This window comes from Chiloscyllium plagiosum, chromosome 12 (assembly GCF_004010195.1).
Source record: "Chiloscyllium plagiosum isolate BGI_BamShark_2017 chromosome 12, ASM401019v2, whole genome shotgun sequence".
NCBI classification, from domain to species: Eukaryota; Metazoa; Chordata; class Chondrichthyes; order Orectolobiformes; family Hemiscylliidae; genus Chiloscyllium; species Chiloscyllium plagiosum.
In genome coordinates, this window is record NC_057721.1 from 18,205,513 (window position 1) to 18,231,328 (window position 25,816).

Below are 25,816 nucleotides of genomic sequence, written 5' to 3' on the forward strand. Positions count from 1 at the left end.
TCAGAACCAGGGATCGGGGGTGATTTGAACCACCTAAAAATCAGCAAATTACTATTGCATCTAGAAACCCAACAATGGTCCAGGGGTGGGGATGCTGCCAGTGTCCCATTAGAGCAAAGGGATAATATGAGCAGCCACTGCTGGCATCTAGTATTCTTGGGGAGTCTTCCATCCAAGTACTAACCAGGCCGAAGTCTACTTAGTTTCCAAGATGGTATCAGCCATTTTCAGACTGCATAGCTGTAGATGTTATACTAGTATTAAGTGAAACATTGCTGCCTGGTGACCCAATTCACCAGTTGATTTTAAAGTTAATTAACAATTGCCCTCTTTCGATTTAGCTTATTCTGGTACAGATACTGGAGCTCTTATCCAGATTTATCAATATTCCAGAAAAATTGCATCTTTAATACTTTGGAGGATAGTATGTTCCAAAGAGCAGGTGAGGATTAAAATATGGGAAGAAAGAATTGGAAACATTTCAACCTAGATCCTAAACCACCTACCTCCACTTTTAATGAAGGCAAAACAGGAGTAAATCACTAGTCTGTTCCCCAGACCTGGGCTAATTCCCGAAATCTCTTAAGGAAGCTGGGTGATCAGGATCTATACTTTAAAAGTTTTTGAGATATTATAAATATGAGATTTATAAGATTTTTACATTTTGGAGTAGTTCCTTTACTTTAGGATAAAATGGAGAAATGATCTCTTCTGACTTCTGTCGACGACTCACTTGGGTAGGTTGCTGTTTAAAGGTTAGAACAGACCCAGGTTATTACACTGGGAAGATAATCACTCCTGCCAACAATGATCCAAGGGAATGTACAAGTGTTGACTAAGTATTCAAGTCTGAGAGAAGTATTAGTAAAGTCAGATTTTGCAAATAATTATGCTTTAAACTATCTATTTAATTCTAAGATCTAAGGTAGATTGGAGTTGGGGATCTAGTGGATCAAACTAGCATGTCTATTTGGTGACAATGTATATGTGCTTCATGTGGCCATGCAGATTGGCCTTTGAGAAGTGAAGGGTACATAGGAAGCCATTGCAGGATCAGGTTGTTGCTTTGTTTTTTAACAGATCACTGGCCCTCAGAGATGGGGTCAAACTGCAAAAAAGCTGAGAAAGGGAGCGGTAGAGCAAAATGAAGCAGCAAGCCTCCATTCCTCACTTTGTTGAATATGAGTGAAAGCTTGCACTTGGGTTACAGACATCAAGTCTGTGAGAGTTTCCGTGTAGCTAGAAGAATCACCTCAATTGTCTGAAGGTAAGAATCTTCAGTTCATCCCTTACTGTGAAAGTCAATTATCGGTTGAGGATTTACCTGGCTAAGAAATTAAGGAAATCTTGGAGAATAATTTTAGACTGGATCCTGGAGTATGAATAATCCACTTAAGTTAGTGTACAAAGTATCAGTGTGGGATTTTCAGATGTGTGGACATTTAGAAGGTGAAGTTCTTTTCTTTAAAAGTACAAGTTACCTGAAAAAGTAGTCAGTGTTGCTTTTTTAAAAAAATTTAAAGTAAAAGCCTTGAAACTTGAAATTATTTTGTGCAATCTTTTCAGTTGATCGTTGGAATTCAAATATCTATTAAAAGCAATCAGCCTCCGTGAAGATCATAAATTTTTTATCTTAATATTAATTAGTTTTCCTGGGGTTGTGGATCCACCATTAAGCCTTAGCCTGCTCATAAATCCGGAATCCCACCTTAACTAGCTTCTGTTCCTGTACTGATTTCCTACTTGACGGGCAGCCAGCCTGTAAATCAAATAAAATGTAATGAAAATGTGATAGTTGTAATGACTGAAGGGATAGATTCTCCTCTCTCAACCTTGCTAATATACACAGAGCTGATTTTTACAACCTGCAACATTCTTGGCTAGACATCAGGTGGACTTATAAATATAACTGCCTAGCCTTCCTTGTTAGAGTAACGTAGACCCATTTTATTGCTGATCTGCCTTAAGAGTTCTCATTCTAATAGTCTGCTAAATAAAAAAAATTTCATTGGATTGAGTCCATTTGAATATAATAATCTATAATCTCAGAATGTTAATATGTAGGACTAGCTTGATGTTGTTGAATGAGTCATGAGTGAGCACTAATTCTGATTTAATTGTTGATGTTAAATATACAAATCATGCAAAGGTTCTGTCTACTTAATTTTGACTTGTTTGTTGTTCAGATATTGTGTGTTCCTTCCATTAAAACAGATAACATTGATTTTAATAAAAACAGAAATTACTGGAAATACTTAACAGATCGATCATATCTGTGGGGAGTGAAACAAAGTTCATCTTTCAAATTACCAGAATTGGGAAAAGTTAGAGGAGTGATAAGGTTTTAGCACACAGAGCGGGGGTAGGGAAGTAAATGATTTAATGCAGTGTAATGTAGGAGAGATTCAATGATAAAATGATTGATGAAGCAAGGCCAAAGTGATTGGTGATGGTATAGGTAAAGGAACAAAATATTTGTTGCGAGGAGATGTGAATAGCCATTATCAAACATCAAGCCATCATGTCTAGGGCTGTCACTGACTTTATTTTCACTAGACATCCTCCCTCTACAGCCCCAAACTCAGAAACCCCATTTCTAGCTCCTTTCCAAGAGTCATGAACAAGGATGCTTCAGTAAACCCATCATTTCAGCCTGTTCCTGCCCCACTGAGTTGACGTCTTCCTCTCTGAACAATTCTGCTTCTCCCCTTGTCCAGTCTTTTCACACCTGCTCCATGGCTCTTCTGTTCCGTCCTGTCCTGTTCTTTTTTGTTTTATAGTTTCCAGTTTCCTCACTCCTACTAATTTTTCCTTAGCATGGCTATCCACTGTCTCCCAACCTCCATCACCTGCCAAGACAACCTGAAGCCATTCTGGTTCGTCTTTGAAGAGAAGCCCAACCCATACCCATCCACCACCACCTTCCTCCACTTGGCTGAACTTGTTCTTACTTCAAACAACTTCTCATTTAATGCTGCTGACTTCCTCCAAATCATAGATGTTGCTATGACTACTGGTGAGGGGGGGGGGGAGGCGGTGGAGGGGGTTGGCGGCAGTGGGAGATGGGGGGGGTTGTCCTTTTTGAGGAGTATTTCTTGCCACTAGGGGTTGCCTGTCTCAACTCTTTTGCTGGTACATTGACAAGTTTCTCTTGCCCTGCACTGGAGGACTCCATCCATTTTGATTAAAGTCTTTATTCTTTTATCTTCACCGTCCATCTCTAAATGTTCCCTTCACTTCCCCATATCTTAGGATAGACTATTGACCAATATTCACTGTAAGCCCACAGACCTCCTTCACAGCTACTTTTACCATGTTTCCTTATATCTCCTCATGCAAGGATTCCATTCCATTCACCCAGTTTCTCTACCTCCATTGCATCTATTTTGGTGATGTACCCTTGTATAACAGCGCCTTCTGCTATGTCTTCCTTTTTTCCCCAGCTGAGGATTCATCCACCCACTTCGCGGTTGACTGAGCCTCAGCTATGTTCTGCACATCAGTTGTCGTTCCTTCTTCTTCATTTCAGGAGCACAACTGGGTTTTCCCTTGGCGTCACCTGCTACTCTATACTCTCTGTATTCAATGAATCATCCTCCATTGTCTCCAGCATAATGCCACTACGAATTAAATCTTTTCATTCCCTGCCTTTCAGCATTCAAAGGAATCATTCTGGCCATAATATCGTGGTGGATAATACTCATCCAACCCTGGCCAAAGCCCCTTTCTTGGTACAACACCTGCCTTTAGTGTCCTGGTCACCTGTTATAAGTATTAAAATCATGGAACAGTTTGTGAATTCAGAACTTACATTACAACACGAGCTCTTTCACAACACTCAGAACACCATGAATTGTTGGCCCATTATGCTTCTTTAGACACTGTCAAAATTACAGATTATTTCTTTGTGGTAAGCAAGTAAAACCACACAACTTTAACAACTGAATGTAAAATTTTAATAAGCAACTTCAGTGATGATCACCATTAAAAACTTAAAGGGTTTGTGGTACAGTGGCAGTGTCCCTATCTCCGAGCTGGAAATTCAAGCCCCATTGTAACTGGAGGTGCATCTTTATATGTCTGAACAGATGGATTATAATAATTTTTAAAAAGTCTTATGGTAGTGTCCCTACGTTGGGCTAGCAGATCTGGATCTAAGTTCCATCTGCCCTCGAGGTGTGTCATAACATGTCCAGTTTGATTAAAAATAATAACAGCTTGAATCACCAGAGGGTAATGCGAGAGCTCCCTCTAAAGGAGAGTCTTGAGAAATCATCAAGTTCCAAACTGATGTTATCGCTCCACCATCAACGACGACAGTGTACAGCTTTTGGCGCTTTTTAAAACAGACTACACACAAGTTGCAAATGTTTATCATTAATTAATGCTATGCAAAGATTATTACATTATTTCAGATCAGATATGAATTTAATTGAAAATATTTGATGCTATGTTTGAACTTGTCAATCTAAACAGAAATAGAATTGAGCTTAAATAAAGTCTTAAGAATTTCTCATACTTCCTACCTTAGTAAATGTAATTTAATTGCACTCATTTCAAATGCTAAACAGGTTGATCAGGAAGGAAATGAGAAATGCTATTTTTCTGAACATTTACACTAGCATTAATGATAATTTAAATGTCTGTGGATGGGGACCTTGAGGCAGCATTTGAATAAATGGTCTGGAACAATCTCTATTAATTGAGTTACAGTTAGTTGGACAATGAACCAATGCTCACATTCAGTTCCAAATGCTGAAAGTGAAGTCCCTTTTCTATCTGTTGTCTGCTCTGGCTCCTTCAATAAATTAGTTGGGACCTTTTCTATGCCAGGCCTGTCAGACATTAACACCCACACAAAATCTATCCTAATTTTACAAGTTCATTTAGCTTGAAATGGAAATGGAAATAAACCACATTAGTTCAACAGGCTTGTCAGAGGTTGGGTGTAAGACACTTGAATGAGATATATTAACAGTCCTGATGCTGATATTGTATCTTTGTAACAGTATTAACATCTTGAATTTTGTCATACTTTAGCTAAGTGTCAATTGTGTCGAATTTCATGGAGGGCTTCTCTCCACAAGGTCCAGTGATATAGCTTATCATACTGTCCCAAAACACCCCGTTAATAAACTGTCCCATCTCTATAGAAATACTCTCATCTCATGCTAGCCCCAATGTTACCACCCACCATATCCAGAAGTACTTGTCACTGGGATATCAAAAACAATCAACGGAACAGCCCAGGAACAGGCCACTCAGCCCACCAAGACTGTGCCAACGCAGGATGCCTTTCCTGAGATAAAAACCTTTTGAAAATGCAATGATTTGCTCCCAATTTTGAGAAAGGCCTCCTTGGACCTCTCACATGATTCTCCTAGATTTCTCACCCGAACATGTCACTCAGGACCTAAAAGATTCCACCCAATATCTCTTATTTCAATGAGCTAGAATTTTCGAAAATTTATAAAGAAAACCATCATGGACTGAATTTATGCTTTTTTTAAGTTTCCACAATTAAACTATTTGTGTGAGGTTTGTGTATTTTGTTACTTTAAGGTTGATTTGTCTCAATATAAATAATTTCTAATGGTAGTCTTTGCTAATTTTAAGAAAAAGAAGTGTAGCTGTTCATCCCACACCTGCTCCGGATATTAAAGAAAACACATCTCACTCTCTTGATTCACCCACACGAGCTCACAGATAAAAATTGGATAGGGATGAAGGAAAACAAAGTATGCTTTCAAAGGATAATTCATGTCAATCTCTCTTTCGTTGCTTAATTGAATTGTTGTTTTAGCTGGAGCAAAGGTCTTGAAAAAGAGCATTCTCAGTTAACAGTGTGCCCTCTTGTAGTTAACTTGCCAAGTGGTTTGATATCTCAGTTGAACCTGAAGTTGAACCATATTTTCAGATTCAAGGTATTGCTGTTTATCATTTTAGCTATTTAGTTGACGAGCTGTTCATGATTTCTGATATCTCTGTGTGGGCTGTCTGGTAGAATTCTATCTGTACATATTCTACTTTTTTTTAAAACCAGGCACAAGTGTAACCGTCTTGTCAACACGACCCGGAGCAAGTCAAAATGGTGGCCCAATAAACCAAAGCCTAGCAAAGAATCGCAACTTTTTTGCAAGGTTTGTGAAGGTTTGTAGCTCAGGTTGAGGTTTAGGGTGTAGGTTTGCTCACTGAGCTGTAGGTTTGATATCCAGACGTTTCATTACCTGGCTAGGTAACATCATCAGTGGCGACCTCCTGATAGCGGAGATCCCATGGGTGTGTCATTGGTTTGTTTATAGACTATGTTGTTGAAAGTGAAATGGGTGGTGAGACACAGGTCCACTAGCTTCATGATGTTTTCGTTGGTAATGTGATTGATGGTGGTTGGTGTGTATGCGATGGTCTCTTCTAAAAGTGTGGTAAGTGTTTCCTTTGCCAGGTCGATGTTGATGGAGGTGATGCTGATAGCGGAGATCCCATGGGTGTGTCATTGGTTTGTTTATAGACTATGTTGTTGAAAGTGAAATTGTCTTCCTCTATTTTGGTGTTTTTGATGATTTTCAGGAATTCCTGGGTGGAGTGGATGCAGTGCTGTGACTCTACTACTAGGTCAACAACATAGTCTACAAACAAACCAATGGCAAACCCATAGGATCTCTGCTATCAGGATTCAGAGCAGAAGCAGTAATGCAAAGACTGGAACAAACAGCCCTACCAACCATCAAACCCAAAATCTGGTCCGCTACGTAGCTGACACCTTTGTCATCACAAAATGAAACAAGATAGAAGAGACATTTAACATCATCAACCACTCCCTCACAGGCATAAAGTTCACCAAGGAGGAAGAAACCGACAACAAATTCGCATTCCTGGACGTAACAGTCGAAAGAAAGGACAATGGAGAACTACAAACCTGCGTATACAGAAAACCGACAAACACTGACCAAATACTTAACTACACCAGCAACCATCCCAATACACACAAACAAAGCTGTATCAGAACACTATTCCAATGAGCCACCACACACTGCAGCACAGACGAACTTCGGAATACAGAGGAGAACCACCTATACAATCTATTCAAGAAGAACGGATACTCAAAAAATACAGTGCGCAGATTCCTCAAGATCAAACTACGACAAGCAGACCAAACACAGCCAGAAACCCTAACCACCTTACCATACATCAAAGAAGTTTCAGAAATGACAGCCAGACCCCTCGGAATCCTAGTAGCACACAAACCCACCAACATTGTCAAACAAAAACTAACAAACTTAAAAGACCCATGGACAAAACCAACGTCATCTACAAAATTCCATGCAAGGACTGCCACAAACACTACGTAGGACAAACAGGAAGAAAGTTAGCCACCAGGATACATGCACACCAGCTAGCCACAAAAAGACACGACCCTCTCTCCCTCGTAGCCGCACACACAGATGAAAAAACCACCATTTCGAATGGGACAACACATCTATCCTGGGACAGGCTAAGCAAAACATGCCAGAGGCCTGGCACTCCAACCACAACGCCATAAACAAACACATGCCATCTATCAACCCCTCAAAAAATGAACAGGTAATGACCATCACCACAAACCCCAGGAACCCCATCCAGGAGAAAGATATAAATAGAAAGCAGGAGACAACAGCTTCGCTTCACTTGGAGGTCGCCACTGATGATGTTACCTAGCCAGGTAATGAAACGTCTGGATATCAAACCTACAGCTCAGCGAGCAAAGCTACACCCTAAATCTCAACTTTATGTCTGAAACATGGTTGGAAAATGCAGCTAGTTGCTTCCGACGTCAAGAAAGTCCTCACTGGACTTCTCACCCAGTTCTCACAAATTTTGTGCCATAGCTAACATTGTTCAGATCCTTATAACCTTCTGGCCATTTCCAGAATTTCTTGTGCTTACAAATAATGCATAGTGTGAAATGCAATTTCCATATAGTATTAACAATTTGTGTTCAATGCAAACAATGGTGAAATATGACAAAGTAAATGGTTTTAACTTAACTGCCCATAAGTTGTGCTATACTTCATGGTTGAGCTTTAGAGATAATCATATCTCTAATTGTATGAAATATCCAAGACACTTCTACCCTTGCATATTTATATTCTTTTAACCAAAGCAAAAATATTTTGTTAATTCCATATATGCATAAAACTCCTGTCATCAATATTTATTTTCAATATTCAATTTACGATATCTAAAGTATTGCAATGTGCTTATTTGTGGGAATTCTAAAACATTCGTACAGTTCCTGTAGCTTTAATTATTTGTATACAGATTTACGTCACTGCAGAATTTACTCATATATTAAAATTACATTTTATAATTGAGAAAAATAATTTTCTTCTTGAAAAATGCTCTTTCAAAAGCAAGTCACTGCTAGGAGAGTTACAATAAGAAATATCTATCTCAGAGCTAGAAGTTATCAGTATAAACAATGTTTTCCTCATTTATGTAAATGATTTGGAGGTGAATGTGGGAGGTATAGTTAGTAAGTTTGCAGATGACACCAAAATTGGAGGTGTAGTGGACAACGAAGAGGGTTACCTCAGATTATAATGGGATCTTGATCAGATGGGCCAATGGGCTGAGGAGTGGCAGATAGAGTTTAAATTAGATAAATATGAGGTGTTGCTTTTTGGAAAGGCAAATCTTAGCAGGACTTATACACTTAATGGCAGGTCCTGGGGAGTATTCTGAACAGAGACCTTGGAGTGCAGGTTCATAGCTCCTTGAAAGTGGAATCACATGTAGATAGTGAAGAAGGCATTGGTGTGCTTGCCTTTATTGGTCAGAGCATTGAATACAGGAGTTGGGAGGTCATGTCGTGGCTGTACAAGTCATTGTTTAGACCACTTTTGGAATATTGAATGCAATTCTGGTCTCCTTCCCATCAGAAAGATGTTGTGAAACTTGAAAGGGTTCAGAAAAGATTTACAAGGATGTTGCCAGGGTTGGAGGGTTTGAGTTACAGGGTCAGGTTGCATAGGCTGGGGCTATTTTCCCTGGAGCGTTTAGGCTGAGGGGTAACCCATAGAGGTTTATAAAATCGAGGGGCATGGATGGGGTAAATAGACAAGATCTTTTCCCCAGGGTGGGGAGTCCAGAACGACAGGTTAAGGGTGAGAGAGAAAAGATTTAAAAGGGTCCTAAGGGGCAACTTTTTCACGGAGAGGGTGGTGCATGTATGGAATGAGCTGCCAGAGGAAGTAGTGGAGGCTGGTACAATTACAGCATTAAAAAGGCATCTGGATGGATATATAAACAAGAGGGGTTTAGAGGCATATGGACCTAGATTAGTTTAGGTTATCTGGTCAACATGGACAAATTGGACCAAAGAGTCTGTTTCTGTGCTGTACATCTCTGAGTTTAAAGTAGCCACTCCGACCTCCTGGAACTTGCTTAATCATTTTTATTGAAAAGGAGGAATTTCTCTACTTTCCAAGATTAAATATTTTATTTTCTTGGTCTTTGTTATTCCCCAATATCATGTGATTGGTGATGCAGGGCAGGCCAATGGTTGGTGTCCAGGCAATAGGTGGGCAATTGATAATACATGCTTGATAATTTATCTTAAAGCAATAGGACATGGTTTATGAATCAAACAGTTGTACTTTTTTAGCTTCACAATTCCAATTGAATAAAGTACTGTCAAACATACATGCCTTCTGCATTTTTCCTATAGATCTTCCATGGATGGGACAAAAATATGTTCAAAGATATGTTTTCCTGTGCTTCTAAGTACCTCCCTCATTGCACGAAGGAGTACAGCCAGTCACCTGAAATATACCAGCACTATCAAGCTTTCTGAAATTTAACAGGAAATAGATATAACATTTTTGCCCAAATTGGTGACTAATTTCAGACAGGAAGATTAAGCTGAGGCTTTCAAGTAAACATTTTCATTAAAGAAAATTCAGTTCATTGTTTCGATTATATAGTCAAAATGTTTAATTTGCTATTTGTCGCACCATGAACTCGCTTCATTGGAAGGACATGGATTCTTAAGGGGTCTCAACCGTCTAAACTCAAAAAATATGGTACAGCATGGAACACTATTTGACCTACTAGATGTTATGAAACTTTTAAGACTGTTGTCATCTTGTGTATACTAGTCTCAAACACAAACCTGCATAGTGCAATAAGGAGCCAGGGAATCCAATTTATTATTTCCTCCATTAGCCATGAGTCACTTTGAGACAAGGATAATCTTTGTACATATATACTTGGCATATGTACAGTGCCATTCATTGGTCAGTTTTATTTCAAAGTTTGAGACAGTGGATTATGGGGACAGATTTTGAAAGAAAGCTTTTAAAACGTAGGTATGACAGGTAAGAACAATACAATCATAATAAACATGCAAAGCCCAGTTGGGTGACAGGCTCTCATTAGACTTAAGTCTTAAGCCCTACTGGCTTAAACGTCTTGAGAATCAAATTTATCTTTCAACTTGCAATGCTGCCGTTAATGCAGCGAGTTAAATACAACAACCAAGGTAACAGCAAATTTTGTGAATTCACTGTAGCCCACCTTCCTTCTTGGTTTATTTATACTTTTGTGTTTATGTGAGTACACACCAATTATGTAAACAGAATTTATAAACTACAGTCACTTTATACATTATCAATTTAGTTGCAAAGATGCAGAACATAAAAACTGAGCAAGCTTTCAGAACAGATCTAAACCTGTCGCTAGTACTTGTCTCCTTTCCGAACAATACTATGAAAAAATAAAAGTCATTTATTAGCAATTTTTTTTAAACAGGAGGTACTAATAAGACTAGAAGATAAAGATCATGCAATCAGTCTTCTGTGAGATTTCTGCTAACTGTGTTCTGATTGAAGATAGTCTGTGGTCTGACGTGGGATTTCTGGTGTTCAGAATGGTAGATGACCCATTGATATTGCAGCAAAATTATTTAAACAAATTATGGTAAACCATTTCACAACTTAATTGTAAGAGATACAAATAGATTTGTAGTACTATTTATGACCACTTCACAAAGCATTGTTTATTAAACATGAAACCTTTGCTCTGCTCTCCTCAATACTACAGATTCACAGACCTTTAATACATTTCTTTTAATATGATTAATTGAAAATTATTCATTTTAAAAGGCATTTACATACAATTTTCCTTTTGTTCCCAAAAAGTCTTGCTTTGTATGCTCTTGTTGATGTAATTTTTGGTACAAAACTGCAACCAATATAAAGCAATTCTCCGGCAGTCATGACAACAGTTATAACCTATGGTTCAAGCTGAACTGCCTCCAGCTCTACACCTGGGTTTAAAAGCCTCACAAAACTCTGAAAACACCCGAAGCACAAACATTTTCTTAAAATGTTTGAGATTACAATGAATGGAATATTAAAAACTTTTACACTACACATGCTCACAGTTATTTTCTGCCAATCTAATACATTGTATGTGTATTCTGAATAGTATAATTACATCTGTCATTTTACAAGTTAAGCTGAAAATCCACATCCCTGTTGAAACAATGCTTTCAAGCTTGGCTGTGATATGATATGGATTGTCATTTAATTCCACAACAGAGGGTGAAAATTATAATTCCATGATGTACCTATCACATGAAAATAGCAAAGATGAACATGAATCAAAACTTTCCTTTCCTGTTAAGAATCATAGCTCTATAGCCGCAGATTCAAGTTTAGACTCGAAGAGGGAAGATATTTGCAGAAGAATACTTATTGGAAGCATTTCCAACCGACACTGACTAAAATTATGCCTGTTTCTCAAGGTTATACCACTTTAATATAATCTGTAACAAAGTTTTATAGGTGACATCAACATTCAGCATGCTACCCTTTAAACTAGCACTTATTAACATAAGGAAATTAATTTTGCGCTAAACATAACCCACGCTTGAATTTCCTTGATCTTTTACATTGGTTTGGTCAATTGATGACTAAATGGACTGGAACACAACCTCAAACTCCAGACCACTCTCATTGTTTAATTTTTGGATGAAGAGACAACTTTATTACTGAAAGGATGGAATACATTGAGAAATTTGCCAGGATTAATTTTGCAGTAATTGATTATGTGGTAGAACTTGATTGTTGATTCCTAACTTTGAGATAGTGAGAACTGTACATGGTGCTGAGTCAGAGTGGAGCTGGAAAAAGTACAGCAGGTCAAGCAGCATCAGAGGAGGAGGGGAGTTGACGTTTCAGGTTGGAAACTTTAACTTATCCTATTGGACTTAGTTATGACTGTCATTATCAACGGTTAATAAATAGAATTCCAGAAGGGATGACCTGGAGATCATATCCATAGCATAGAAAATTTTGTTTGTGTCAGATATTTTTTATAAGGATGATATCACAGCTAGCACTGGTGACTGAATCCCAAATTAGCGTCATCCTATCATCTTAATAATTAATCTATATCATAAATACTTGTGCCCACAGCACCTATCCTGGTAGCACAATAGTGAGTTTGCCAAGCTGAAAATGATCCTCATATCACAGCTCTCTGTGCCCTGACAGCCACACCTCTAACCATGCTTATGTATCATGCCCAACACTACAGGTTTGGACACCATAATGCACTGCATCCACTTTATCCAGCCTATTTACTACATTTACAAAGAACTCCAATAAATTTGTTAAATATAATTTTCTTCTACAAAACTATGCTGACTTTGCCTCATCTTATTATGTTGTTCTAATGCCCAATGAGATGTTAGAATAACTAACCTATAAGTTTTCTCCAGTGTCTCCTTTTCTTCAAAAGGTCGTGTTATCTTTGTGGTTTTCCTATCCACCGGACCTTTCCAGGATCTTCAGCTACTTAATTTTAGGTCCCTAGAATGCAGGCCATTAGATCCAGGTGATTTGCAATTCATTAATCTTAGTTTTAACTTTAGCTTTCCTATTCCCTTCTCTGTCACAATTGTTGACTATTTTAAATTTCTTCCTTTCTCCCTTTTTCCTATTTTTTTGACTGTTCCACTGAATCTCAGACCAGCTTCCACAAGGTGAAGTCCACTGCAGAACACTCTCGCATGATCCTTTCACTTGAGCTCATTAGTATTAAATCTAAAGATATAGAAATTGGCAGTTATGAAATAGTTGTATACTGCTCAAAAATGATATAAAACATGAGCATTTGAATTACACAGTAGAAAATGGTAATGGTTTTCCAGAAACATAACTTTTCTCATTCTTTTTAAAAGTCAACCCTCATGTCAAAATTAAAACCAATTAATGAGGGTAGGGGAAAAGGTTGGAATCGTTACCTTTTCCTATTTGACTTAGTAATGACTGTCATTATCAATGGCATGCTCAACTTATATCATTATGTATGAAGCCATGGTTGATGCAAACAGAAGAGAGGTGAGAAAGGAAATTAATATAGATGACACAGAACATCAGACATAAAAAGAGCATCTGAGAGCCGATTACATGGTTGGAGCAGGCAACTGACACCAATTAGTCCACCTCCTTGGAATGATTGCAATATTGCACTAAATACCTAAAGAGTACAGTGCCTTAGATAAATCTCTGCTCTCTCTCTCTCTCCATAAAACCTTGCACCAGTGCTTAACTTCAGCTGCTCCTTAGAAACATGGAAGGGTTTTGGTTTCCTATCCAATATCTCTGAGTAGGTTGGTAACAAATTCTCTTGATACTTCTTCCCTTGGACACTGCATTACAGTAAAGTTTCCACATAAATGGACATTGCTTTCCTAATATTTTGCTGCTTATGAACACATTAAGTTTTATTTTTGTAAAAGTGTCTTGAATTTTCCATTATAGAGTGAGAGACCGCAGCAAGAGGAATAAAGTTCAAATGGAGATGGATGAGATCTGATCTGGTAAAATGCTCTCTTGGTACAAGGCTTCCTAAGTAACCTCTATTGATATGCCAGTGAATTCTGTTTATCCAGATTTAACGTCTCCTTATGACTAAGCTAAGAATAGGCCTTCTAAGGATATATTCGGCAGTTAAGGATAGCAAACCCAGTTATTATTACAACTTGAATACATTTTCTGTTTCAGATGATTTGTGGTTTTTCTTCCTTAGTAAGCCCAAAATTCTGACCAAGAGGTCTTTTACTCAAAGAACATGAATTTTTTTACCTAAAACTCAACCAGTATTTTTCATGTGAAATTAGATACATTGAGACGGTCGTCAATAGCTAAGTTTGGTCCTAAAAACTGATCAATCATTGATACCACTATAAATTTTCTCAACTAGATACTATAATAACCATGTTTTAGAAATTAAATATATTAAACAAACAATCAGATTTCCTGCTGAATGTGAAATGCTAGTTTGAAATGAGTTTACAATGGTGAAGAGTCACAGTTTTGGATGGGATAGTAGATGGAGGAATGTATCACCACTATGTTTCATCTAGAGAAGAGAAAGACTTTTCACTCTGCCACAGCTTTATATTTTCAATCATTACGCAGTAACACAAAAGCAACTTAGAGTCGGCTTGTTCTCCTGCTCAAAAAAAGGAATTGTGGTCCCAACTTTTACCACACAGTCACTGGAGTTTAACCCAAGATGATTACAGATGCTGGTCCACTGCATGAAATAACACTCTCAAAAACTGTATGACTGAACTTTTTGTTTTCAACAGGGATATAACCATCAATAAAACAAAGTATTATGATAGCACATAAAATGTATTTTCCAATTGGTAAGCAAGCACTACTGAAAATTATACAAGCCTTTACTTAACTTGGAACAACACAGAACATCTCTAAAACATGGCTTCCCACTACTTCAAGATGGACATCCAAAAATAATTTATACAGAACCAAGACCTGTTCAAAAAATGCAGTCTGTCCTTCAGAAGGCACTGCAGTCTCCTGAAATTTATGGCTGCACACAGTCATTGCTTTCATAATCAACTTGACACAACCACAGAAGAACAGGAGTGCACACAGCTTCGAGAAGATGAAAAGTTGAAGGCGGAAACAGCAGAGTTCAAAAGTGGTCCATCTCCACAATGTTAATAGATTTCCAGCAGGCAGCACTTCTTAGGAGGACAGAAGTGCCCTTTTGTTCTCAGCTGAAGATGCTAATTTACATTCCTTTTGAATAATAACCACTGTGTTACAAGTGAGTACAAGTTCACAGCTCTGCTAATGCTTCAGTAGATGGCCTGAGGACGTTTTGTACAATAGTAAGCTTCAGATGCAGCTACATAAGCAGATTCTGAAAAGAAGTCCTCTTGGTATTCAGCCAAAAACCTGTAGATTTAAAGACACAAAATGAACTATTGTTTCATTAAAATATTGCTATTGAACATGATTAGAATAAACATCAAATAATGAACAGATGCCACCTTTCCTAAAAATCAAAAAATCTTCTTCTAATACTGTTTTGTAATTTGTCAGAATTGTATAGTCCATACCAGGAAAGGATGGCAATTTCCTTCCCTAAAGGATATTAGTGAACTAGATGGATTTTTTTGGACAATCAACAATGCTTTCATGATCATCATTAGACTCAATTTCTGATTTTTTACAGATATGGGAGGCAATGGCCTAGTCGTCCAGAGTTCCAGATTTTTACTGAATTCAAATTCCATCATTTGCCATGGCAGGATTCAAATTTTAGTTCCCCAGAACATTATCTAAATCTCTGGATTAACAGTCCAGCAACAATACCAACAGGCCATCGCCTCACGTATTTGGAAAAAAATCTGGAATTAAGAGTCTACGATGATCATGAATCTACTGTTATAAAAATCCATCTGGTTCACTAATTTCATGGAACCTTTCGAGAAGGAAACTGCCATCCTTACCTGGTCTGGCCTACATACTCACAGCAATGTGGCTGACTCTTAACTGTCTGCTGGGCAATTAGGGATGGGCAATAAATACTGGCCTAGTCAGCAGTGCCCTCATCCTCCTTTGTTTTTGAATATACATGTTAAAGATGGGTTGCAGCCAATCTTCTCCTTAAACTAAGCTCTTAATTTTCACAATTCTGGCTTATAAGTTCAACATCTTTTATTAAAGCCTCTTGCATATCGGTTATTCTGAATGGATATCATGGTGGTATTGTAGCCTTCAGTATTATATTCATAAATTTTGCTTCTATGATCATGTGCACAGTTTAGTTTACTGGGAAAGTCTTTCAATGTGTTGTGTGCTAAGCAACACTAAGGCAGGTGGTCAAATAAAGCAGAAAGATCAATGTTCCGATTGAAGAAATGAGTTGTTATGGATACTAATATGTCTCCTGTTTCGATGCTGAATATTATTATTGTTTTAATGGAAGATGGTGACAGAACTGAAGAGGTGTTTTAGAAATCTGCATCACCGATCAATTTGTAAGCCAGAATTAAAACTGAATAAACGAACAAATGTTCAATTTTGTAAACTTCAATGGTAAACATTGATGAGGAAGCAACCACCCGCAAAAAAATACTGACAAATGTTTTGGACAGGAAGTGCTCATTCTGCTCATGGTTTTCAATGAGTTGTTGTCAAAGTGAATGATCTTCAAACCAGACTGTCAGACCATACTCTATTTTAATTTATTATCCCCACTAAACTTAAAGAGTGAAACAGAAATCATTCATGATTCTGTCAAAACATATATTTAAAGAATAACTTTCCTTAAGGTTCTTCTCTTCAATTCCAGATGAACCAATTACACACTTTCAGCATTCTGAGGCTTATTTTATGTAAGTGAATCATATCTCATATTGCCTGTGTATATGACAGTGAAGCACAGCTAAATACACATGGTTCAAACACTTTGATTAATACGTCTAGTTGCCCCCATTAAGAAATCACATACATAGAGGTGGCTCATTGTTTAAACTGTATTTTCATTGGTCACAATAAAATCTGTCCTGCCATTAAATGGGATAAATAGGCCAAGACCAAGCAAAACCATCACAAACTAATTTAATTATTGTACATCAATAAATGCAATAAAGAAAAGCAAGTATTTTTTGCACGGTTCTGTCATGTGCAAACAGTTAAGAATTGTTGACAACACTCAAGGATATGCAGAATTTCTTGGAAGCAAAATTGAACAGATCAAGAGTGATTTGCAAAGCTTATATCAAACCACACGTGGTCAACCAAATATCAACCTCCCATATCTAATAAAGCAGACACTCTGGAATATGCTGAGCATTTCCCATACCCTGGAAGCCATCTCTCTCTAAAGGCTACTCTGATGAGAAGATTCAACATCAGATTAGATGCACCATATCACATAACTGACAGTAAAGAACTCTGTAAATCAACAAATATTTTAACAGACAGTTCAAATCCAGTGACGTTTCAATTATATGTCAATGATACACAAGCACAAGAGAAATTTCATCAGCCTCAGCTGTATCCTCAGAATTATCTGGGAGGACCATGGAATAAATGCCATTTTTTTCTTAAAAGCAGCTTCACAAACATTCAGCAAGCTCCTGAAATAAACACTAATGGAGCAGACAATGTGTCTGAATGGCTGATAAGTAGCTAAATGGCTAGCGTTCCAGGAGGAGACAAACAATACACTTCAGAAACACACTGAAGTTCTCTTTGAAGCACAAAAGCACTAACATTAATGACTGAGAGGAGCTTGCTAACAAATCATTTATCCATCCATCTGCATCATGCTTTGAGTCCAAATGCCTTCATTATGAGCTGGCGGAGGCAGAGAAAGGAAGAAAAGGAAGTAAATCCAGCACTCCAGATCCCACTATTTGTGGGATGTCCTGCCACAAATGCATAAATCTGTAAAAATAGAAATCAGCCTAGTAGACACATGTGGGGTGGTGATAGCCTAGTGGCAGTATCACAGGACTGTTAATCCAGAGACCGAGGTAAGTTCTGGGGACTTGGGTTCAAATCCCATGATGGTGGAACGTGAATTCAATAAAACTCTGGAATTAAGAGTCTATTGTTGACTGTGAACCATTGCTGATTGTTGGAAAAACCCATCTGAATCACTAAGGAAACCGCACTCCTTTCCTGGGCTGGCCTACATACTGACTCTTAACTGCCCCTCCGGGCAGATAGGAATGAGCAATAAATGTTAGCCTCGCCAGCAATACCCTCATCCGGTGAATGAATTATAAAAACATGAAGACCCATGGCAGAAATTCCACCTCCTAAGAGCAGACATCACTCTCAAATCAAGGGATAGTTCATACCAACAATTAGGTGTTAAGTAACTTCAAGATTCCTTAGTGATGATTCTTTGTTCTCCCCCTCTACTTTTCCTCTCATCTGAGGAAGAATGTTCTAGTTCTGGAGTAAATCCATTGAAGGTTTACCAGACCGATTCCTGGGATAGCAGAACTGACGTATGAAGATTGGATCATTAGGGGTGTGTGTGTGTGTGGGGGGGGGGGGGGGGGGGGGGGGGTGAAGTCTCATACAAAAGTCTAACGGGGCTAAACAGGGTCAAAGCAGGAAGGATGTTCCTAAGAGATGGAGACCAGAACAAGGGGTCACAGTCTAAAAATGCATGAAAGCCATTTTGGACTGAGATGAGAAGAAACTTCTTCACCAAGAGTGGTGAGTCTGAGGAACTCTCTGCCACAGCAAGCGGCTGAAGCCAAAACATTGAATCCTTTCAAGAAAAAAAACAGATGGCTAAAGAGATGTAAAGGTATGATGAGAAGATGTGAAGTTGGATGATCAGCTGTGATTACATTAAATGGTGGAGCAGACTCAAAAGGTTGAATGGCCTACTACTGCTCCTATTTTCTATGCTTCTATGCGCAAGCTAAGACGTGTAGCAAAGCAAATATTGGGAGGACAAACTTAATCTGGTGAAGCTGCATAGGGACTGAATGAATAAGTCAGATTTCCTACAGTCTAGTACATGATTCAAAAACTGGTTTAGGAAAGCACAGTTAATTCTTCATTTTAAATTCAACACAAAAGGAAAATTTCCAGGAAATAATGTAATCTGGAAAGCAAAAGAACAGACAGAAGAAGGCTTATGCTTTGTTGCTATTTATTATGTACTCTTTGTTTAACATTCAATGATAAACTCTTGAATATCTGACACAGCCCATACTGGTTCTCTTGTAATTTTCTAGAATTAACTGCTCTAAAAATTGTTAAATACTGAAGTCCAGATTTTGTCAAGAACCATCCTCAAAAGGTTTGCTTGATTTTATACAAAAATCAAAGGATCAGCCTTCTACACAACCCATTAAGAGCTACATATCCATTACTGGTCAGACAAACTGACAATCTGTGATAATTAGGGAACTGAGATTTCTCTGAAATTGCTTTCTTGGCTAATTTACTGGTTTTAAGTAAATGGGATAACAGCTCTGTTCAAACAGCAGAGGAAAGCTATTTCAGATAAATGCACAATTCATTTGAATTCATTATCTTATAGTGGAATTTCAAGATCAGAATTTGTAAAACACAAGTTGACAGATGGTCAGGTTTTAAATTTTCTTTTTATAGTTGATGTTACCATTTGTATTTCTACTGTAGATCAAAAGAAATCAAGTAAGGAACAGAATAGGTTGAAATTCATGAATTAGAGAAAGAAGTAGTTAAGAAAAAGTCATTATTTTATCTTATCAGTTTAAGAAAAAAATTATTTGTCTGCTTGTTATCAAACAAATACCTTGTTTATTACTGTGGAAAGATGATGGCCTAGTGATTTTATCGCTAGACTGTCAATCTAAAGACCAAGGGAACATCCTGGGGATCAGGTTCAAGTCCTGCCATGGCACATAGTGGAATTTCAATTCAATAAAAATCTGGGATTAAGATTTTTTGACCATTGTTGCTTATCGGAAAAACCCATCTATTTCATTAATGTCTTTTAGGGAAGGAAACTGTCATTTTCACCTGGTCTGGACAACATGTGACTGCAGATGCACGGCAATGTGGTTGACTCTTAACTGCCCTCTGGGATGAGCAATAAATATTAACCTAGGCAGCAAATGCCCTCATACAATGAATTTTAAAAAAACTTTATTGGCATTTTTCATATTACCTGACGACAGTTTTCAATGTGACATCTGACACTTGCTGGTTCTTAAATGACACACGTGTAACACTTTTCAATGAGAGAAATATTTTAACTAACACCGAAGAATAAACTAACAAATATGAAAGTGAAGGCAGAAAAAGACTGTCTAAACTGTCCCCTTTAATTGTAATCCATAATGCATCAGAATGTGGATTTACCTTCTAATGTCTGAGGAGAAAAATAACCTGGCTAAGTGCAAGACTTTGAATGAAAAAATTATTCTTTGACTCTTTAGGCGATTGTAATAGTTTTTGTGTTAGTTGACCTTCACCTCAAATGGCAATTAGTCTAACTCTGCTGAAGGAATCAACCTTCACAGCACAAGCCTGCAAATTGTTCCATGGGTTCAACATTATCTATGGAAAGAAAAATTGAAGTAAGGTTGCTAACACCACTTACAAATATAACCCTATCCTGCTGAAATAATATTCCACACAAAGACAATCAAATTCCTTAAGTATTTTAGAAACACTGATTGAACTGTTCAAATTTAGACAATAAGACAGGAGCAGAAATTTGACCATACAGCCCATTGAGTCTGCTCCACCATTCAGTCATGGTTGATAAATTTCTCAACCCAGTTCTCCTGTTTTCCTCCCTTTGATCCCTTAACAATCAAGAACCTATCTATCTTTGTCTTAAATATACTCAATGACCTGGCCTCCACAGTGTCTGTGGCAATGAATTCCAAAGATTCACCACTCTCTAGACAAAGAAGTTTCTCCTTATCTCCATTCTAAAGGGTCTTCTCTTTACTCTAAGATTGTGCCCCGAGGTCCTAGTCTCTCCTGCTAATGGAAACATCTTCCCAACATCCATGCTATCCAGGCCTTTCAGTATTCTGTAAGTTTCAATTAAATTCCCTTCTCTTCCTTCTAAACTCCATCGATTATAGACCCAGAGTCCTCAAATGTTCCTTTCATTCCTGGAATCATTCTCGTGAACCTCCTCTAGGCCCATTCCAGCAACAGTACATTCTTCCTGAAATATGTGGCCCATAATTGCTCACAATATTCTAAATGTGCTCTGACCAGAACCTTATAAAGCCTCAGAAGTACAACCTTGCTTTTATATTCTAGTCCTCTTGAAATAAATGCCAACATTGTTTTTGCCCTCATAACTACTGACTCAACCTGCAAGTTTACCTTCACAAGGAACTTTAAAATCTTACCAACGACCAAGCTCAGGCTAATTAGCCTGTAATTTCCCAGGTTTTGCCTTACTCCCTTCTTAAACAGGCAGATTACATTCGTGATTTTTCAGTCCTTTGTGACCATCCCTGACTCCAGTGATTCCTGAAAGGTCACCACTAACACTTCCACTTTCTCTTCAACTATCTCCTTCAGAACTCTGGAGTGTAGTCCATCTAATCCAGGTGATTTATCCATCTTCAGACCTTTCAGTTTTTCTAGCACCTTCTCCTTGGTAATGGCCACCATACTCACCTCTGAACACCCCATCCCCACTGCCCCAACCCACCAATTCTCTCGAATATTTGGGATGTTACTCGTGTCTTCCAATGTGAAGACTGACACAAGGTATTTGTTCAGTTCCTCTGCCATTTTTTTGTTCCCCATCACTACACCTCCAGCATCATTTTTCAGTGACCTAATGTCCACTTTTGCCGTTTATATACCTAAAGAAACTTTTGAAACCTTCCTTTATATTATTGGCTAGATTACCCTCATATTTCATCTTCTCCCTCCTTAATTCTTTTTTAGTTGGCCGCTGGTGGTCTTTGTCAGCTTCCCACTGCTCTTCCCCACATTATATGCTTTCTCTTTTGCTCTTATGCTATCCCTGACGTCCCTTGTCAACCATGGGTACCTCATTCTCCCTTTCATAGCTTCTTTTCACGAGAGAGGAATTTTTGCTGTGGCTCCCTAATTACTCCCAGAAACTCCTGCTATTGCTGTTCTACTGTCTTTCCTGCTAGGGTCCTCTCCCAGTCAATTCTGGCCAGTTCCTCTCTTATACCTCTGTAGTTGCCTTTATTCAACCGTAATACTGTTACATCTGATTCCAGCTTCTCCTTTTCAAACTTCAGAGGAGCTTCTATCATAAAATGGTCACTACACTTTACTAAAGTATGTGAACCCAGTACCTTGAGCCTACCTTACTAACTGAGGCGTAGCAAATGGGGATTTATCATTTGCTTTTGAAGAGATCAAAACTAGACACAATATTTTCAATGAAGCCTAACAAAAGTTTTGCAAGAAGACAAAAAGGTATGATTTATTTTAATTGTTTGCCTTGTAAATGAAATCCAGAACTCTGCTTTAGCTACAATTTTAGCTGATTCTCAACCCATTGCAGCTCATTACCAATAATGCTGCAAATATCCGTTAACATATTTTAATTCCTTACCTAAGGAACAGCTCAAGGTGCTTTACCAAGACCTTCAAATTCCGGTCAGTAATTTGCATTTTTCCCAACAACTCTGGTAGCTTCACTGCAACAAAATAAAATAAATCACAGTTGAACTCAGTTTTGTTCTAAATGTAAGTTGTTAAGTCTGTATTAAAAAGTGGAGAAGTATTTTTTCCGACCATTTAAATCTGGTCATATGTGAATTTTTAACATTGATCATACACATTTTCACAGAAATACCTATAGTCACAAATTCAAAACTGTACACAATATAATGCAGTTTGGTCAATCATTGAAACATGTTAGGGATTGCTGTCCAAAGAGAAAGCAGTTAGTTTGATGCCATATTTTTGTTAACGATAGATACAACAAATGATGGTCAACTCCTAAAGATACATTCTAGCTTAACATTCAATACCAGTTAGATTAATTCAAATATTTCCAGGTAAATCATTGAACCAAACCGCAAAGTCAACTGCCTTTCGACTCATCATGCCTGTACCAACTCGTTGAAACAGCTATTCAATTAATTCTACTCCCTTGTTGTTTTCCTGTTAAAATGCAAAATATGGTAGAACTAGATTTTACCAGGGAGGTTTAGCTGCCATTTTTGGAAATTTTGTACATTAAGAATGAAATGCTCTCTGATATTCAGGTTTTGAACAGTTTTCCATTTAACAAAAATGATTTGATTTACATTTCATTTCTATCATTTTCAAGGCACACTTCAGTGGAATTTTTCATGCCTGTTGAAAAGCTTTTAGAATGGCAGTCAGGACAAATGTAATTGGGCAGGGGGCAAAAATTCAGTTTCTTGATGTTGGATTAAAATGTTACAATTAAGTTCTCTGGATATTTCATGTCAGTCACCTTACCCATGTTTGCATTCAATTGCAAGTCATTAACACAAGTCACCCCAATCTGTTGGAAATATATTCATGGCATAATTTCACTCACCAAAAACAAAATACATGTGTTCACAAATCCACCATATGAATGAAGCGTCTACCTGACAGGGTAAAATTCTTCCTCCAAGTTTGAGTGAATACAAATGTCTTCCGTTAATTGGTACTTTAAAACATTCCTATTCAAAATGTTTACTGTGAGAGGTGAAGTCTCTCCACTTTTATCAGCCCAGGAGTCATTTGGGGCCTGGTCTGTTGGTGTTAAACACTTACAATGTTAGAAATGAAAACTGATCAGGTCAACTAGCCTGTCCATATGAGGCAGCCACACTAGCTGCTAACAGCAAACCTGACTGAAACAGGCAAGTAGGTCTGAACTCAAACAGGCTTCATTCAAAAGCTCATATTTTTGTAATTGTGTCCTTTCTTCTGAAAAAACTAGATTTGTAAGGTTAGTGAAATGATGGTGCATAAGCTGCTCGGTGTAGCTTATTTTGTGCTTTGAAGTGTGTACCCTGGCAGATATGAGAAATGTGGTGCCAAAGACACGACACAATTAGCTACAATGAAGTTACAGACATTGATTGCACATGAGGCAGGGAGATGCCTGGCACCTAACCTGATGTATGACAATTCTCTAAAGTGGGATTGCAATGCTCAGATCATTCGTACTCTTGCGGCACTGAAGCCAAGTACTTTTAAGCTGCCCAAAGCAACTGAATTCCTCAGTTACTTCTGTCAGGAATGTCTTTATTAGTCAGGATCGTGTCTTATTACCATCCATAGGGAAAATAACTTTTCTTCTCCTACATCAGCCTTCAGCACAGCCTGTAGGGTTGCATCACTAAAGTACAGTGCCTCCTTTTTTTTGCCTAATCTTTGATATTTCCAAGGGTCGGTGGGGGTGATGAGCAGAGGTTCAGTGATGCTCCTGAGTTACAGAAACTGAAGTGTTGTCTTCGTGCCTTTTAAACATGGCATCCAGATTTGGAACCAGGAAGATCACAGCAGGAGGCAAACCTCAGTGTCCACAAATTTTGGTATTTTATCCTTGTATGAATACATAATAAGCCAAGAATAACATAATTCCACGGGAAAACTTAAACTGCCACCGTGTGGAAGTAAATTCTGCCTTTTCAGTTTCATCCACTGAAAATAATAATGCACGATGACTTACCAAACAGTCGCAAAAGGTGGTGAGCTCCATAGATATAAGAGGGTGCAGGAGGCTGTTCAATCAGTGGATAATTATCTGGCATCATTTTCCAAGACAAAACCTGTTAGACCAACACAAAACTCAGTTTTCAAGTCATATGCAATGACTAAATTAATAGTTTAGGTAACAACTTTTCAACAGATTAAAATCAGTTCCAATTTACACCAAGACTCCTCAATGTGATAACATTTGAAAAGCATATTGGTATACTTCATACCTGTCTACTTGATCTTGTTCAAGATTTATTTTGCTAAATCTTAAACACCAAGACTCAACCTGTTAGCCAACTTTACATTTCCAATTTCATGCTGTAAATGCAATGAACTGAAATATATTATGCTTAAAATAGCCAAGTTTATATCTGCTTGCATTGACAAGTCTAAGCATTTTAGGTTGATACTACTAAGAAATATTCTCTATTCTCTACATTTCTCAAGTTCAAAACAAAAAAGTAGACTTCTAGGTAGAATTATTGGAAATTTTAAAGTGATAAAAGGACATCTAGCAGATTTCTTTAGATCTCTGAATTATTTACTGAACTTTTAGTTCAAGTATAATCTTCAAATCCAGACACTCCTAGCCACTATATTTAAATCACTGACATACATCTTGAAATAGTCCTTCAACTTGGTTTTCTCCCTTCCTATCAGTATTTAATTGAATTGGCTAATTTCCTCTTAATTCGATATAGTACACTCTCCACTAGTCTGGTACATGATGAAATGCTTTTCCAACCTACCTAATAACCTACACACATTGCATTTTCCTTAACATTATACTGGCTACTTCTTCAGTTATGTCACATGCCATCCAGTTGAGTATTTTACATAATTTTCTCTTACTTTATATTTAGCAATGTCACCTTTAATTAAAGCATTGAATATTACATGCCTCCACCAGGTTTCAACAAAATTGCCCCACCCATCCACCTCCAGTATAAAAATGCCTGAGATTTGCTTTTCTTAGCAGCTAGGATACTCTTTGTGCTTACTATTACAATCCTGGCAGCACCCACTATTGAGCTCTGCAGCTACCAGGAGGACACTGCCAATCAATCAGCTTAGCCACAGCTTCTGAGGGTAGGACTTCTTTCTGAGTAAGGGAGTGAAGTCTTGTAATTATATAAATTAGCCAACCATGGTTGTGGACAGACTTCAAATGGACAAATTGGCTTTCAGTCAACTTCTACCCAAAGATGTCAATCTTTTCCCTTTAAAATTTGTTAAATAACAGACTATGAAAAACTTAGGTTCACTTTACTTCTTTTTGAGTATGACAATTGCACTGTGGAGAA

The 25,816-nt window shown here is 37.8% G+C and overlaps 1 protein-coding gene across 7 annotated transcripts in view; it reads right to left on the reverse strand.

Annotated features, from left to right (window-relative positions):
* Positions 1–10,227: 10,227 nt before the first annotated feature.
* LOC122555022 (male-specific lethal 3 homolog) overlaps positions 10,228–25,816 on the reverse strand; it is a 49,160-nt gene continuing 33,571 nt past the window's right edge. For all 7 annotated transcript variants that reach the window (XM_043700609.1, XM_043700615.1, XM_043700612.1 and 4 more), the window contains 3 exons: positions 24,484–24,583; positions 22,399–22,483; positions 10,228–15,257 (listed from right to left, as the gene is read on the reverse strand). In XM_043700609.1, coding sequence (XP_043556544.1) covers positions 15,158–15,257; positions 22,399–22,483; positions 24,484–24,583 — 285 coding nt within the window. In that variant the 3' untranslated portion in view covers positions 10,228–15,157. The remainder of the gene's footprint in view (positions 15,258–22,398; positions 22,484–24,483; positions 24,584–25,816) is intronic.